Source organism: Trichosurus vulpecula, chromosome 1 (genome assembly GCF_011100635.1).
Source record: "Trichosurus vulpecula isolate mTriVul1 chromosome 1, mTriVul1.pri, whole genome shotgun sequence".
NCBI classification, from domain to species: domain Eukaryota; kingdom Metazoa; phylum Chordata; class Mammalia; order Diprotodontia; family Phalangeridae; genus Trichosurus; species Trichosurus vulpecula.
Genome location: NC_050573.1, coordinates 418,729,889 through 418,748,010, shown reverse-complemented (window position 1 = coordinate 418,748,010; position 18,122 = coordinate 418,729,889). Strand labels below are relative to the sequence as shown.

At 43.9% G+C, this 18,122-nt stretch overlaps 1 protein-coding gene across 1 annotated transcript; it reads left to right on the top strand.

Annotated features, from left to right (window-relative positions):
• Positions 1–1,468: 1,468 nt before the first annotated feature.
• Positions 1,469–10,236, top strand: MCIDAS (multiciliate differentiation and DNA synthesis associated cell cycle protein). The gene is made up of 7 exons (XM_036750034.1): positions 1,469–1,591; positions 1,749–1,836; positions 2,095–2,186; positions 6,829–6,895; positions 7,875–8,089; positions 8,977–9,087; positions 9,793–10,236. Exons 1-7 carry the CDS (start codon positions 1,469–1,471, stop codon positions 10,234–10,236), a joined length of 1,140 nt encoding a protein of 379 aa, XP_036605929.1.
• Positions 10,237–18,122: the final 7,886 nt, after the last annotated feature.

Sequence of the window (18,122 nt, the reverse complement as noted above, 5' to 3'; positions counted from 1 at the left end):
CCAAACAGTACCTGGGAACAACCATGCAACCAAAGGAACTGCTTGCAACCACTCTGCACCAGTAATGATAGTGAAATTTTATCTAACGCATTCTTTGTCCTTGTGCAGGCTGTTTATCCATTCAGGTTCTTTGTTTCTTCCATCCCGACCCCTCATCTTTCTTGTTGCCTACATTTTGACCAATTCACTGTTCGCATACTTTCAGATGGGTGGGCAGAAGCAAAAAATAAACGCAAAATTATAAAATTACTACTTTAAATAACAGAATCAGCTCCGGTGTGATGCAGCAGGCTAAAATGAGGTTTTGAGTAATTGCAAATTTTTCAACAGCATTAGCCATGCATTATTTCTAGGGTTAGCGCACCCCAGGCTCAGCCCAAGTTCTTCTCTCCATCTTCACCTGCCTCTTGCCCAAATTGAGAAACTGAGGAAGGAAAGCCAGGAGTGACCTGCCCATCCAGTGATGGGAGGAGCGATGAGCCAGGAGGAGCGGGGAGTCAGGACTGATTTGACCCTACTATCCAATGAGCCCTGGGGCTGGGGCTTTAGTAATTTAGAGGACCTTTCCCTTGAGTGTCTGGATTTGGGAGTCCTCTTCGAAAGAACCCTATTGATGCTAAGGAGTTTTCCCCCAGTCGAATTGAATTAATCCTGAGAAGAAAGTTGGAGTGTATGTTTTTGCGTCTGTCTACCCGTCTGTCTCCTTATCTCTCTCCCCAGACAAGGAGCCTTGCTTGCCATAGCGCTTGGTGCTTTTATTTTTGTAATTCTGCGTTTATTCAGCACTTTGCCCGTCGAGGCTCGTTTTGGGAGTTGACTCAGGGTGGAAGAGAGAACCGATTTTCACCGAGCTCTTTTTTTGTCAAGCAGTTTGGGTTTGGCCCTCTAACGTCTGTGGCAAGGGTGAACAGAGGCAACTAAATGCTTAGGGCTTGGAGATCCAGTCTGTCACACTCTCTTTGCTTTTCTCCTCCTCTCCCTCCCCTCTCCTCCTCCTTCTCTCTCTCCTCTTCCTTCCCTCCTCCTGCCAGGCTGTAGTCGCATGGCCAGGCGGGCGGCGCCAACGTCTGCCGAAAGGGCGCTAGCGGGCCCGGGCTTCGGCTGCCCAGGTTCCCGGGGGAAGCCCTGTTGCCAGGTTGAATTTTCACGCCTCCTCCAGAGCGCAGATTGTCCGAGATGAAGGCGCCACCTCTGGCGCCCAGGCCCAGACCCGCCCCTCCCAACTCAGAGTCCTCGCAGATCCTCCCTCCCTCCCCTTCTTATCTCTGCTGTAGCCCCCTTCTAGTCTCTTTCCTGTCTTGCTCTTCTCAGGACCCACTTTTCCCGCCACGCACCCATTCCCTGAGCCTCCAGTTGCAGCCCTAAGGTTGATGCCCGCAGACCTGACTGCCAGGGCGCCCACCCAACTTGGCCAGTGTGCAGGAAAAGGACAAATACCCTGCAGCTGGAGCCGAACCCAATCAGCGGGATGCAGAACTGCGGCTCCGTCGGGGGCGCAGGGGGGCGGAGAGCCTTCGACAGTATCTGTCCCAATAGGATGCTGGATCCGTCTAGCCGGCAGCTCAGGAAACCAGAGAAATTGGAGAAGAAGGTGCGGAGAGGGGGCTGGAGGGGGCATCTGGGAGCATACGCAGGGCTCTGGGGGTATGTGCAGGTGTCGGGGGTCGGGGTGAACATGGGCTGGGGAGTGTCTGCCACTAGACTCCAAGAGGGTTTCCGGCGTCACTGTTTCTTTCCCAATTCATCAGTTCGTGCCCCCGCGGAAGCTCTTTGAGAGCAGCAGCCCCATCTCTGTTTACACCGACCCCCCGGAGGCGGAACTGGCAGGTTTGCCAGGTGAGCAAGACACCCCAGGTCCGGAATATCCCACCCACCCTGTGGATGTGACTTGGAATGCTGACTATGTCCTAGCCTTTAGCCCCCAATCCCACACATGCTTCCAGCTCCGTCTCTTCTCTAACGCTAGAGTCTCTGCCCCTTTAAACCTCGGGAAGCAGGAAAAGGAGGGATGGGGGATGAGATGGAGAATGCCCATCTAGAGGAGACAAGAGCCTGGGGATCTGTCCCCATGCCTCCCTTCTCTTCCTCTTCCAGCCCTCACTACGATTGACTGGCAGGATTTCGCGGATTGCTCCTCACTCCTCCAAGAAGAGAGTTCCTCCGGCTGTGAGGCTGCGGCGTCACAGGTAGCTCCTCCTCTAATCCTCACAGTCCCTCTGCATCCATCCTTTTACCCCGCCCCACCTCCGCATCCCTAAACTGTGATACTCTAGGAACTTTTACCCTGGCTGCCCTAAGTCGACTACATTCGAAGACTCATTTATTAAGCGTCCGCTCTGTGCTCGGCACAGTGCAAAGAGCTGAGGTCGCAAAGGGTTCTTACTCGTAGTAAATAAACTGAGGCTGGAGGGGCACCTACCTGGGGCTGACTTCTGGTTCTCAGAAAGTGCCGGATTTTGGCTGGGCAAAGGATAGAAACTAACCGCAATGGCAAATTAATTAAAAAACCCTTCCCATCTGCTTTTCTGTCTCCCTCTCCTTTGGCTTCTTCTAGTGTGTTAGGACCTCAGCTTTCCCTGGGACTGTTGTGAGCAACATCAGTCCGAGGTTCCAGAGAGGAAAGAGGCGATTTCCAAAATTTCGTCACCTATCTTTTAGGCTACTGGTGGGAGCAGGAAGTGTGTAAACATTCTTTGGATGTGGATTTGGAAGTAGAGGAAGGGGAAATGTGCTTCCTAAATGTGATCTTTCTCTCTCCCCATCCATGCTGAATCTAATCCCTTTCCTGTAGGTTAACTTTCACTTGGTATGGGGATACACCTCATCTAGGGAGGTGGGATAAGGATGAGAAGTGGATCTGAGGGGGAGAAAGAAAGTGTGCATTTAGGGTTATTTTATAAGTCCCAGCTTTGTGACCTAGGGCAATAGTCTATGTTTCTGAAGCTCCAACCTAGGATGTGATGGTGGATGGAAGGATTTGCCCTTAGGAACCTGGAATCTTTGACAAATAGGTTTCACAGAGACAATTCAAATTCCAGATTCCCTAGCTGGCTCCATGGAGACTAGCAAGAACCTTTCAGTAAGAATGTAGAGCTCACTACCTTCCATCTGAACTAGCAGCCCATCTCCTTGAAGGAAAGAGGTCTAATGTCTTTAGCTCACCTAAAGAAAATAGAAATAGCTCTGGGTGGCAAGTTCAGTAATCCCCTAATGCAAGCTGCTTTAGATTTCCAGAGAGAAGAGAGGCAATAGTGGACCAGGACTCTATAGTGAGTCCAGCTTTCTGGATTCTATGAAACCAGTTTCAAAAGACAGCTTTACAACTGAAGAGATGGTAAATGTTCTGTAGAGGTGCTACCAGTAACTTTTCTTGGGTAGAGAGTATGCATAGGTATGGTTGCGCTGCAAGGCCTGGATGAGAGTCCCACCAAAGGATATACAGTTCCCCTAAATGCACAGGTAAATATTGTTCAAGTGACTCTTTAATTAAAGGGGAATCCCAGAAGGAAAGCTCCTCCCATCCATTCATTTGACAATTAAGATAGGCTATTTTGGAAACGTGTGCTGAGGGTATACAGAATTTTAATTTGTCGTTATCATGGAGTGTACTATTTTTTCTTTAGAGGAGAAATGCCATATTTTTACTTAAAGGGAAGGAAAAGTCATCACTAGAAAAAAAACCACTGGACTTGGCATCAGGAGACCTGGATTGGAACCCTATCTCTGTACTTACTGTTTTTGTGCCCCAACCAGTTAGCTCACAGCAGGCCACTTCCTCAATGTTGAACTACTAGGGTAACTAAACTACTTAGAACCGGACCCTAACTTCCTTTGGACCCCAAAGTCAGGTAGGATGAAGCAGGATGGCATTGTGAAAAAAGGTCTGGTCAGGGCCTACGTCTACCACTAATTCATTCGTGAACAACAAACGTTTATTAAGTACCTACTACGTGCTAGGTCTTCAGTTTCCTCCCCTATAAAATGAATCAAAATACTTCTAAGGTCCCTTCCAGATCCAGAGCATTTTATAGTTCTGTAAAAAGAACACTGTGATTAAATTGAAGCATTGGTGGCTACCCAGTATGCTGAGGCTGGCCACCTTTCTCTGTGTTTCAGAGGAGGGAATGATAGGACCACATAGGAGTCATGGCTTAAGGGCCATCAAGTCCAACACCCTCATTTTACAGATGAAACTTTAGAAAAGAAACTGAGGCTCAGAGAAGGTAAATGACTTGCCCAGGGTCACAGAGCTTGTAAGTGTTTGAGGCAGGATTTGAACTCAGGTCTTCTGGATTCTATGTCCATCGATTTATGTATTATGTCATCTAGCTGCTTTTACAAAGGGGAAGAGCCTGGTGAAAGGCTGAGACTTAGTGGTGGGCAAGGTAGACAGTCACCTGACATAACAGGTAGGGGAAGAGTGAAGGGAAAAATACTTTAAACTATTATTTTTAATAAATGCACTTTTTAAAAACAAGCTTGAAAATTATTAGTACCTAAGTGTCTGTGGCAAATATGTAAAGGCTCAAAGTCTGTGGCCACTGGTAACCCATGGTGGTGGTGGTGGTGGTGGTTCAATTGACAAGGATCACACGAACACCTTGTCATATCTCTATCTTGGGATTCTGAAACAGTTAGAAGCCTGCCCCTTTAAAGAAGGACTGACTCTAAGCAAAATACAAAAGTGGACCAACTTTGGGTTTGTTGTCCACATCTTTCCCCAGTCCTACCCTTCTACACACATGCCTGCACAATACACACTTTTAGCTGTTTCCTTCTCCCAGGTGCAAAGTACTCTCACTTACGGCTGCACAGACTTTCTAGTCCATTTTGAGAAAAGTGAGCATTTTTTTGCATTTTCAAAGAAGACATGCAGGAAAACGCACAGTACATGGTTAATGGTGGAATTTTCTGCATTTCAACTGGGGTGGGTGATGGTGATACAGGTTGGAGCCAGATCTTTGGATACACATATCACACCCCTGATGGATGTTCCCTCTACCTCCTGGAAAGGAAGGCTCTGTCTCTAACTGCAGTCTTTCTGTAAAAATCAAAAACAAAAACAGATGAGTATTCCACATTGCAATGCACCCCCACTACCTTTCCTTCTGCCCTTCCTACACACACACACACACGTATACGTATACGTATATGTATATGTATATGTATATGTATATGTATATGTATATGTATATGTATATATATTCAGTTGACTTTTCAAGAATCAGTGAATTCTCTTTTCTAGTGACTGATATGCTTTGGCTCTTTCCTGAAAAGCGAGGAATTTGGAGAGGCATGTTAATATTTTCAGGCTGCTAGGAAGTAGCCTATATTTATAAAAATAACAACTTACAGTTCTATACCCTATGAGGCTTAGAGTGTAAATATAGCTTACACATGAGGACGCTGAAAGTTAGAGAAAATAATTGTCCTTGTCACAGGCTGGTAAGGGGTGGAGTTTGGACTCGAGATCAGCTTCTTTAGCTCCCAAACCAGTGTTTTTCCTACTGCATTTCCTCGATTCTCCATATCATAGACTCACAGACTTGGGGCTGGAAGGGATCTTAGAAATCCTCTAGTCCAGGGGGCGTTCTTAACCTTTTTTGTGTGTTATAGACCCTTTTGCAAGAATAATCTTAAATACGCAAAATAAAACACGTAGACTCCTTTGTATTTTAAACCAATTATCTTTAAGTAGCTATCCAAAAATTGTTTTTTTTTTTAATTAACAGACCAGTTTAACAATCCCTTATGTAATTTAGCCTCCTCTGTTCTTCATTTGAGGGAACAGAAGCCAAGAGAGGGCAAATAATTGGCTTCAGGTCTCTGTCAGTTAGTGTCACAGTCTCAAAGCCAAGGCTTCTGAAGTAAAAATTTGGAATTCTTTTCAGTTAACCACACTGACTGACTGTACAGCACTAGCTTCTCCCGGAATCTGCGAATTGAGCAGAGTGCAGTGCATCAATTAGAACAGACTAGACCGCCTGCACCCCACAAAAGAGTGTTTGTTCCCCTTCGCTGTAAAATCACCGCTTAATCTCAGCAAATAGTCCGAGCGAGAGCCACTTTTCCTGGGCTTTGTTATTTCTCTGCGGTAACCACTTTGCTTGGAACAAAGAGAGCAGAACGCGGCTTTCACGTCTTCACCCGAACCTCAGGTTGACCCGGGACTGATGCGTGATTTGGCGGACCGTCCCTGCCAAGGGTCCAGGAGGTCACGAGGAGCTCCGGGTGCTGCGCGTGTTTGCCCTGCTCCAGCTACCGCGGGCACGTCTGCGGGCAGTCAAGCTCTAGTTAATGTTTCACTGGCCCACGAGAAATGCACGGCGCCCCAACCGAGCACTGTGGTTGGCTCGTGTGGCTGGCCAATAAGGCGGCAGCATAGGCTCAGAGGTTCTCCAGAGGTTCTGGCGCAGCGCGTGCCACCCAGAGGGGTCCAGCCAGGAAACAGTCACACACCTGCTCGGACCCCAACCTCTGGGACCTGTGTGGTAGGAAGTCTTGTAGCTGTGCCTTCGTGACTAATATCCAGCTTAAACCTTCGGAATAAGAACTTTTGCCCCTGCATCCCTTTTATACTCCGCACTCGTGGCAATGCAAGCCTGCTATTTGCAATGTTCAGGATGGGGCTTGGATTTTCAGGTATGAATGACTGTGTGAATATGAGCGTGTGTGTGTGTGTGTGTGTGTGTGTGTGTGTGTGTGTCCACGAACTAGCCACAGGGCACAGGAGGAAGCAGATATACATAATTTGGACCGGCCAAAGAGCAACTAATGTGATTAGAATGATCCAGTTAAGCGCAGTGCTACCTTTCTGCTTTGTTTTAGAACCACTGTCCAGAACCAGAATTTGATCTGCAGGATTTCAGGGATGCAGTGGATAATCTCATATCAGGCAAGTGGTTTTTTTTTTTTTTTTCCCGCAATGGTCTAAGCAGCGCTCCGACAACTGGGATCTCATCCCTCCATGTCCACCATCCACTCGGTGGCACAGCCCATGTATTGCTTATTTCCTCAGTTGGGTAATTTCATGTCTGTTTCTGGCAAGAGGAGAAAACTTTGAAACACTAGCTGGTAGCCCCGAATATGAAGGGACAGCTAACAAGAAAAATAGCTATTTTTGTAACCTGGTTAATCCTGCCACCCCCTTCACCACTTCCAAAACGAGGAGAAAATTATTGCGACTTTCGCACCTGCTGTTTCGAAAGGGCTCAGCACTTAGGCACTGTTGTGCAACTCACCGAGGGAGGTGCGATAAGAGTGAGAAGCAGGTCTGAAAAGGAGAAAGAAATGTACATTAGGGTCACTTTATATAGTCTCAGCCTTATGACCTCGGGCAAGATTTTTGAGCTTCGATTTCTTCATCTTCAATAATGCCTGCCCTGCTTAAACTTCACAAGGAGGCTAGAGGGCCAAAAGAGATAAGGAGTGAAGCCTATGTAAACCTTAAAACGCCATCTAAATATAAGTTATTGTTATTAAATGCCTCAGTATCAGATGGAGATTGTTTCCCTCCTATCCAGGAGGGCAGGGCAGTCGGGATTAAGTGACTTGCGTGTGTCAAGTGTCTGAGGTCGAATTTGAACTCAGGTCCTCCTGATTCCAGGGCCACTGCTCTACTCACTGCGCCACCTAGCTGCCCCCCTATCCATCTTGGAGAGGGAAAAAGTCACAGAATCTCCAGCGATGGCCACCGGAGCAAGGAATGATTCCCTAATCAGTTTGCCAGTTTCCATGAGGGATAGACTGGGTGAGGTTTGGGAAGGGGTGAAAGGTTCTTTGATACCTTTTCGAAGATTTTAACCAAAAATCTATAGTAACTTTTGCATTGCCATGGTCAGTGACATCTAATGCTATCTTCTGCTGCTCCACAGACCCATCATCTTTGATGTCATCTCCCATGGGTCCTGAAGACTTTTCCTTTCCTTCTTGTGATGTCTCTCCCTTCGGTTCTTGCATTTCTCCCCAGCCGGAGCACCCTGTGCCTCCCATGAGCATTCAGGGTGTTCCTCATCTGGAGCAGTACTGGAAGGAAGTGGCCGACCAGAACCAGAAAGCCCTGGGAGATGCCCTGGTAGAAAATAATCAAGTAGGGAGAACCAGAGCTTGGGGGTGGGAATCTTGGGACATGGGAATAGGGGTAACCAATACAGAGGTAGTGGCATCCTCCTCAAATCCTTTTCAGGACTCTGGAAGACAGTTGGTGCTATTTAAAGCTGCTTTACCCACACCCTCAAGTGCCTTAATAGTTTGAATGGTTTCTGTCCTCAATTCCTCCAAGTTCCATCTAGCTATGAAATCCAAATCCTGTTAAATTGTTGGAGACGGTGCAGACTTATCCTGGCCTTGACCATGCATTGGCATGTTTTTTTTTTTCTTATTTTGGTCCACACTGGTGATTTCACTGGTATGGGAAACTTCCTGTGTGTAAACTCCTTCCACCTTTATAAATCAGCAGCACACCTGTGACTTACAGTCTTAAAGAATTGGCTGAAGCTCTCAGAGGTTGAGTGATTTGCCCATGGTCACACAGCCAGGATTCTGGGTGTCTCAAAAGTCTTGGTGCAGTTTTAATTGTTTAAATCATTAAAGCTTTAAATTGCACTAAGACTTTTGTGACATCCTGTATATTACAGGTAGGATTTGAACACATGTCTTTCTCAGTCTGAAATTAGCCTAGCTTTTTCCTCTGCATTTATATTTACAATTTGAGATGCAATATTGTGTTAGAGATGCAACAGAACATGCATACAAAGTCTAACTCATCCATGGGATGTTAAAACTGGATGTTAAAGTATCCCGTACTATGAACATGAGAAAACGGGGGGGGGGGTGAAGCAAGTGGGCCAACAGAATCCTCTGAATCCAATTCCCAGTCTCTTCTTCCATAGGCTTCCCTGTCTCCACTCAGGGGTGTATGGTGTGCCTGTGACCATCATGCAATCCTCTTTGTGCTTCCCCCCCCCTTCCTGGCAGTTGCACGTGACACTGACCCAGAAGCAGGAGGAGATTGCGTCCTTGAAAGAAAGGAATATTCAGCTGAAGGAGCTGGCCAGCCGGACTCGACACCTGGCTTCTGTCCTTGATGTAAGTGTGGCAAGGGCTGGGCTTTAAGAAAAGTGATCAAGAGCAGTGACCATGTAGGTGAGCTGCCCGGTAAGAGGTACGCGGTACAGTGAAGTACACGTTCTCCAAAGGATGTGCTGGTGCCAGCTCTAACCGGCTTTCAAGAGATTGTTAAAATGTCAAAGTGAGCATTTATACCACAGGAATCAGCAAGCTATACAAAATCAGGGCTTAATTTATTGTCTTTTTGATTGTCTAGACTTAAGAAGGCGTTAATAATGTAGATTAAACTTAAAATTGTCAGTGTATATACCTCGCCCCTTTGTTAAACATTTCAAGAGTGCAATAGAAGGCTTTGGGAATGAAGTCATCACCAAACTGGAGGCCTGGTGACTGGAGGCCGATAATAATAATAACAATAACTGGCACTTACGTGGCGCTTTAAGCTTTACAAAACACTTTACATCCACGATCTCATTTGAGCCTCATATTGCCCCTGGTTGCCTAGCAGTAGCTTCTCTGCAGATGCCCATTTTCCATTCCTTGGAAAGGATAGTTGGGGGGAAAGTCGGTAGTCCCCGCTGCCCTCCTCAAGACCGCTCATTCTGGGCTCAGTCCCCGTTTGTGCGTACACAGTTCGCATTAACTAAGCTTCCCTTGAAGCCAATTGGCCAGACTAGACTGAACTCCCTTCAGTGCACCATTCCCTTTTCTCTACAATCACAGAAGCTGATGATCACCCAGGCCCAGGACTGCAGGGCTGCTCCGGAACCCTTCCTCCTCAAAGCCTCTGCCAAAAGGAGCCTGGAAGAGCTGCTCACTGCCAGCGGCCAGGATGGCGCTGAAGTGGACGCGATCCTGCAGGAGATCTCGGAGCAGTGCGATGCGGCTCTGCAGAGCCGGGACACCAAGCGGCCCAGGCTCCAGCCGGGGACCCCGGGCACTGCCTGTCCGCCGCCGGCGCCCCTGCACGGGGCCTTCCGCGGGTTGCGGGCCGACTGCAGCCAGGGATGCCTGAACCTGAGCCATAGCGAGCTGGAGGACAGCGGCTCCTTCAGCACCCCGATTCGGGACCACTGCACCATCCGTACTCTGGCGTTCCCCCAGGGCAACGCCTTTACCATACGGACCGCCAGCGGGGGCTACAAATTCCGCTGGGTGCCCAGCTGAGCTCAGGGAGAGGGCCTCCCGATTGCACTGGTCAAATCGCCCTCTGACACCAGGGGGCACTGCCTGAACCGGGATCGCAATGCCTTGCGCTGCGCCCGTCTCCAAAACTTCACTTTTGGGAATGCCCTGTCCCTACCCTTCACGTGAATCCCCGCTGCCATTCCCAGGGATGTCGTTATTAAGAACCAAAACAGGTTGTGGGAACATACCGTATTTCAAAGTCTATTAGTAAATGTTGTCAATGTAACATCTCCCCCTTTGGCCTGTGGGGGGGGGGAGGGGCGGTGGGGGGTGGCGGGGAAAACAGGATCTAAAGATGTAGTGCCACCATTTTTAAAAATTACGTATTATTCTGAATGACAATCATAGGATTTAAAAAAAGAAAGCTTGTAAGAGAACTTAAAGTTCAGCCCTCTCGTTCAGAGAAATTTAGGAATTTGTTCAAGGTCGCACAGCTAGTTAATGGTTACTAAAACTAGATCTCAGGTTTCCTGACTCCGAGCCCACTGGTCTTCATGGTGTTGTGATCAGTTGTGTCTGACTCTCCGTGATCCCATGGACCATAACTGGCCGTGGGGTTTTCTTCGAAAGGAAATACTGGAGAGATTTGCCATTTCTTTCACCGGTGGATTAATGTAAACAGAGATTAAGTGACTCACCCAGGGTCACACTGCTAGCAAGTGTCTGAGGCCGAATTTGAACTCAACTCCAGCTGCCTAGTCTTCCTAGTAAGCACTTAATAAATTCTTGTTATTTTTTTTTCCCGTATTATGTTGCCTTCCCTACTTTTAGAAGGAAATGTAGTTTTGCTATTATTTCAAACTGTCATTCCTTGAAGGAATGATGAGGAGTAGAATGATGAAAAAGTGCCTTGAGAAACAAAATGGTAGATTCTGGATCTCAAAAGCATAGAATGACAGATTTAAATCTGAAATGGACCTTAGAGATCATAGAATCACATATACAGTATCCTAAACTCAGTGAAATTGTAAGCTTTGAATAGACCTCAGAGACTAATCCTATCCTCTCATTTACAAATAAGAAAGGAATCTGAGCTTAGATGAATGTCCAATATTAAACAGATGAGAATCAAAGACAGGATTTGAAGCCAGTGATCTTTCCACTGTACCAGCTGCCTCCACCCTCAATTTCTGTGTGAGGAAATAGAACCCCAATGATTGGCCCTAGTCACACTGGTATTATGTAGCAGAGGCAGGATTTGAACCCAGCTCTTTCAATTCATTTCACAATGGCTGCAGTAGACTCTCAAAGATATGTTTTACTTTTCTGTAGATATGTTAAAGCACATGTTTATAAAGATCATTTGTGTAACTTTATATGGTTTAATATAAATGTATATAAAACATGTCTGTCTTTTGATTTGGGCCACATGACTACTCATTCCTCTTTTTTTGCTATTTTTTTTGTAAATTTTTATATTTTAAACAAATACAAAATGAGAAAATAAGAACATTTTTATATACACAGCAGAATATGAGAGGATTCAATATAAAACAAATTTCCATTTCAAGGAAACCTATATAATAAATGCTGCAGCTACTCAGAGCTACTCAACTTTTCTTTGCTGCCTTCTAGGTTTTCTTTTGCTTTCTGCTGGGCACTTTTTACTTTATTTTTTTTCTCCTTCCCTTCCTCCCCCCCTCCCTAAAGAAGGGTACAATTAAACTAGCATACGCACACATATACATAGCTATCTATAAACATACACATATATACACATATACACTCATACATGTATATGTAAGGCAGTACTATGCTTATTTCCTCCTGTCATGTTTCTCTGAAGGTGGATAGCATCTTCCTTCATAAGTCCAAGTCTTTCCAAGTTTCTCTAAACTAGCCAGCTCATTATTTCTTCCTTTTTTCTTTTTTTGGTTCTTGTTGGAGGGGAGAAGGCAGGGCAATTGGGCTTAGGTGACTTGCCCAAGGTCACACAGCTAGTAAGTGTGTCAAGTGTTTGAGGCTGGATTTGAAGTCAGCTCCTCCTGACTCCAGGTCCCCTGCTGTACTCACTTCACCACCTAGCTGCCCCGCCAGCTCTTTATTTCTTATACCACAGCAGTATTCCAACACAATCACATCCTATCTGAGAGATTGTCTATGAGAGTTTTCCCCTAATTTTCTGCATTCCTTCTATTCTTGGCTACATTGGTTTTATTTATACAAAAAATTTTAATTCAAAATAATTGAAATGATCCATTTTCACTTCAGCAATGCTCTTACCTTATAATATAATTTAAGGTCTGATACTGCTGAATCTCCTTTTACATTTTTTTCCTCTTAGGTTCTTTGAAATTCCTGACCTTTTGTTCTTCCAAATGAACTTTATTATTTTTTCTAACTCAGTAGAATAATTTTCCACTAATTTAATTGAGATGGCGTTGAATAAATAAATTAGGTAAAATTGTCATTTTTTTTTTTACTAGATGTATTCCTCTTCAATACTTTAGAAGATCTTTGCATTCAATGGTGTACTTACTACTTGCACTAATATAGCATCCCTTCCATGTCTTGCTAGATGGTCAAAAAATCCATCATCTGGGGAGCAACCTTCTGGAAATAAAACCTTTCCGTACTTTGTTATGCTGGACCTGAGGTGACTAGAAGGAGTCCCTCAGATGGCCAGGTGTACTGTCCATGTGCCTACTGTAATGGCACTGGATGCCGTTTCATTGTGGCAGGCCCTTGTCAGAACTTAAGTCCCACTGGGCTGTCTTTAGAGACTCAAAGGTCACCTCCATACCATGAAGAGGGACTGAAAGAGAACTTTTGTAAAGGTTAGGAGGCTCATTTTGTGCAATAGGACATCAGGCTGATTGAAGCTTTTTTTGGTGTCATAGGCCCCTTTGGCAGTCCAATGGAATATAAGGACCATCTCTCTGAATGATGTTTTCAAGTGCGTAAAATGAAATACATTGGATTACAAAGGAAACCATTATATTAAAATATAGTTGAGATATTAAAAAAAACAAAAACAAGTTCATGGACCCCAGGTTAAAAAACTTCTGTTTTAGGAAGATGATAGTATAAGGATGTTTTGACTCTATCAGTGGATAAATATGGAAACTTACACACACTATTACACAAACTATTACTCACAGAGATATAGTGTATATATATATATAGTGTGTATATACATATATATATATATTTATTAGTCTGTGTGTCTATGTATATACATACACAGAGCTAGGTGGTGCAGTGGATAGAATACTGGGATGGGAACCAGGAAGACTCATTTTCTTGAATTCAAATCTGGCCTCAGACACTTACTAGTTGTGTGACCCTGAGCAAGTCACTTCACCCTGTTTGCCTTAGTTTCCTCATCTGTAAAATGAACTGGAGAAGGAAATGGCAAACCACTCTAGTATCTTTGCCAAGAAAACCCCAAATGGGGTCATGAAGAATTGGATATGACTGAAATGAAAACAAATACACATAGGTTTTTGTTACAAGTAACACTTTTTAAAAAAAATTACTTATTTTTAGTTTGCAACATTTACTTTTATAAGATTTTGAGTTCCAAAATTTTTTTCTCCCTCCCTCCTCTCCCCTCTTCCCAAAATGGCATGCAATCTGATATAGGCTATGCATGTACAATCATATTAAACATATTTCCACATTAGTTATGTTGTGGAAGAAGAATCAGAACAAAAGGGGAAAAACCATGAGAAAGAAAAAAAAAGAAAATAGTCTGCTTCGATGTACATTCAGACTCCATAGTTCCTTCTCTGCATATGGATAGCATTTTCCCCATGAGTACAAGTAATACTTTTTAGCTATTGGAATTCCGGAGGTAAGATCTCACAGTTCAAAGGTACTTTTTATTCCTTGGCCTGGAAATCTAAGAAAATATCTTAGTTAGTCCTTTATTCCTTTCCTGTACCTTCTTGCTTCAATCTCCTTTTTATCATCTCTTTTCTTATGCCATAAGAGGGGCAGAAATGTAATATCAAAGATAAATGTTTTGTCCTTCTCTTCCCTTTCCCATACCTCTATCATGTTCTCTTTGTCCTCCTGCCTTCATGTGGTCCTCAGAGAGGAACCCCTCGAAGTTGGGAGGCTCAGATGTGGCACAACCCCAGTGCTGTTACATCTAAGCTTAGGGTCTAAGCCATCTGAGTTCAGGTATCATGTAACAGGTGACCTGGGTAGCGGTAGCAGAACCTGCTGCACCAGTTTATAATGTGTACTGTTATTTGTATTTAAATAGCCCTTTGGAAACCAATAAATTGATACAAAGCCACATTTCCTCATAGTCTAACAAATGAACATTTTAAAAAAATAAACAAGGGTGCAGCAAATGGAGCACTGGATTTGGAGTCCAGAAGACCTGAGCTCCAGTACTTCCTCAGATACTCACTAGAGGTATGACTTTGGCCACACCACTTAACCTCTATGTCCCTTGGTTTTCTCACCTGCAACCACCTACCTAATGGGATCATTGTGATGGCCAGATGAAATGATGTATGTAAAGCACTTTGCAAACCTTAAAGCAGTATTCACACACTAGCCACGATTACTCTTATTTTAGTGAATTTTTAAGTCACCACAAATGCACAGCATCTGAGATGTCTGCAGGGTAAAATCAGCAGCAAAAGAAAGAAAGAAAAGAAAAGAAAAAAATGCTGACCTGCCTTGGACAACTGACTGTACAGAGGGAGTCCTATAAAAATGATTTTTTCCCCATTAACAAGCACTTATTTTCCTTCTTGTCCTCCTCTTACTTTTACATACTTAAAAAATGTCTAACTTCGATGGTGTGGACATTCCTTCTCTTGATTCCTATCACAACCCCTCCACACCTTTAAATCTTGCTTTCCATAAATACTCCACAGAAAACCAACTGCTGATTCTGGAGGCCTGATAGGATCATAGGCTTATAAATTTAGAATGGCCAGGGGCTTCAGAAGGTGTTTAGTCCAATCCCCTCACTTTACAGGTAAGACAATTGAGACCCAGACAAGTTAAAGAGATAAACCCAAAGTCACAAAGATAGTAAGTAGGAGGGCAGGGATTATAACTTCTTTTTTTGTTTTTAGACAATCAGGGTTAAATGACTTGTCCCAGGTCACACAGCTAGTAAGTGAGATTTGAACTCAGGTCCTCCTAACTCTAGGACCAGTGCTACATTGCATCACCTAGCTGGCCCTCTAAAACCACTTTTTGGAGAAGTGGGTCTATTCACTGGTCACAGAACAGAAATCCAACCTTGAGAGAACCAATAATTCATAGACAGTCATGAAATTGTATGATTCTTCTAAGCATTCTGTTCCCCTTCAGCTTTTTCTGAATTCTTTTCTGCCACATTATTGCAGAAGGAGGCAGGGAGACTACCAAGGCCAGAAGCACATTTTATATTTTTATCTTTTTTTTCATGAGTTGCTTTGTTGGGGGAGGCTGCTGACCAGCCCTTTTGCCCTCAGTAGCCTTGACCCACTCCCACATCTCAACAATGCCAAGTCCACAGTCCATTGTCTGGCTTGCATTTGACATCTTCCCAGCTTTGTAAGACCTGCCAGAGCTTATACTCCCATTGGCAGAGCTTTGGAAACTAGAGGTCATATCTGTCTCACACAGAGGCATCAGGATAGGACTTCAATGAAGAATTTTCTTAAGTAAATCTACACACACACACCCTTTTTGGTGGAGGGCTTGGGGGAGGGATGGCTCAGCTCTTTTGAGCCTGACCTTGCTGTCCATGGGGACATGGCTCACAACTGCTCCATGCGCTAGCCACCAATCTGTTATGATTGCTTCCAAGCTCTCAGGACAGAGTCGTCTCTTCAGGTCTGGAACAATCCTTCATATTCCTGTGAGGCAGTTTGCAACTGATGAACTTGAGGGGTAAAGAGGTAAGCTTGCGTCACTCATCAGAGGCAAAGCTAGAAAAAAAGTATTTTTTGTCTTCAGCTCATTTTTCTTTTTTTTTTCTTTTGGATCATTTTTCTTTATTTCCTATTCAAATAGAGATGGAATAGACCCAGAGTCCATACAGTCTAACTTCATCCCTTTACAAATGAGGAAATGAGGCTCATGGAGGTGAAGTCATCAGAGAGGGAATTTGAACGCTGGTCCTCAGACTCCAGAATCACTGCTAGGGGGAGCAGTGGATAGCATGATAGCCTGGATGCCAATTCAAATTCTGTTTCTGACACATACTTGCAGCAAGACCCTGGGCACATAAATATTTTGGAGTATATGGACTATACTTTCTTTTTATTTATAGCTTCTTTGGGTTATTAGCCTAGTGTTGGAGTCTCTGGTTCAAAGGGTATAGATATCTCAGTCGGTTTACTTCACACTTTGCATATTTGCATGTAAATTGATTCTAGAAAGTATAGTTCACTGCAAGTAAGTGTCTGAGGCAGAATTTGGAGTACAGTCTGACATTCTATCCACTGCTCCCCCTAGCTTAGATGGCAACTACCGGTTGCATCACCTTAGAGATACATCCCAGTGTGTTATGATGGAAAGAAAAAAATTTTTTTGGAGGGGGGAAGGCAGGGCAATTGGAGTTAAGTGACTTGACCAAGGTCACACAGCTAGTACATGTATCAAGTGGCTGAGGCCAGATTTGAGCTCAGGTCCTCCTCACTCCAGGGCCCCACCTAGCTGCCCCAGAGGGAAAGAAAATTGACTCTGGAGTCACATATTACAAAGTCACATAACCTCTCTTTATCTAAATTTCCTCATTAGTAGAAAATGGGGCCAATATTAGCACCTGCCTCTTAGGGTTGTTGTAAGGATCAAAGGTGATAACACATGTAAAGTGTTAAAGAGTTATATACATTCTAGCTACTATTTAAATGACAGCTATTGACGTTTGAAGTAGGTATTTTATACAATCGTGGAAACGGTTATTCTAGATCACTTTGGACACACACGATTTTGAAATTTAAAAAATGAAAAATAATGCAGGTTTACTACATAACTGTAATGGGGAGATAGGTCAATGAGGGCCCAGTCCTTAGAGCTCACATGCTATTTTTGGCCTGCTGCATATCCAAGGCAAGTCAACATGGATTCATTAAGGCCTTATTATGTGCACTGTACTAAGCATTGGAGATGCAAAGAAAGGGGAAAAAAGAGAGTCCTTGTCCTCAAGGAGCTTATAATCTAAAGGAGGAGATACCAGGTGACAACTATGACAAAAAGATTTATACAAGATCTCCCAGCCACGGGTAGGAGTCCTATTCTTAACCAAACATCAGATAGAGGCAATTACAAAAGATAAATAGATTAATTACATGAAACTGAAAGGCTTCTGCACAGAAAAAAATAATGCCTAGCATAAGAAGGGAAGTGATGGAATGGGGAAAAAATATCTTTGTATTAAATTTCTCTGTTAAGGGTTTGGTATCCAAGATATATAAATGACTTGTAAGTATACATGACTAATAGCCATTCTCTAATACATAAATAATCAAAAGATATGAACAAACCATTCTCAAAAAGAACTGCAAAATATTCACACACCATGAAAGAAAGCTCTAAGTCAGTAATAATAAGAAAAATGAACATCAAAACAACCCTGAGGACTTACCATACACCCTGCAAATTGTCAGAGATGATTAAAAAAATCACAATATTCAATGTTGAAGAGGTTGTAGAATGATAGGCACTCTAATACATTGTTGGTGGTACTGGGAAATGATAAAGCCAATTTGCAAAATAATTCAGAATTATGCAAATAAACTGACTGAGTTATATATATCCTTTGAACCAGAGACTCCAGTACTGGCCTAATACCCCAAGGAAGCTGTAAATAAAAAGAAAGTATAGTCCATACTCTCCAAAGTATTTGTGTTATTTTTAGAGCACTTTTTGTGATAGCAAAGAGAATTGAAAACAATGTAGATGCC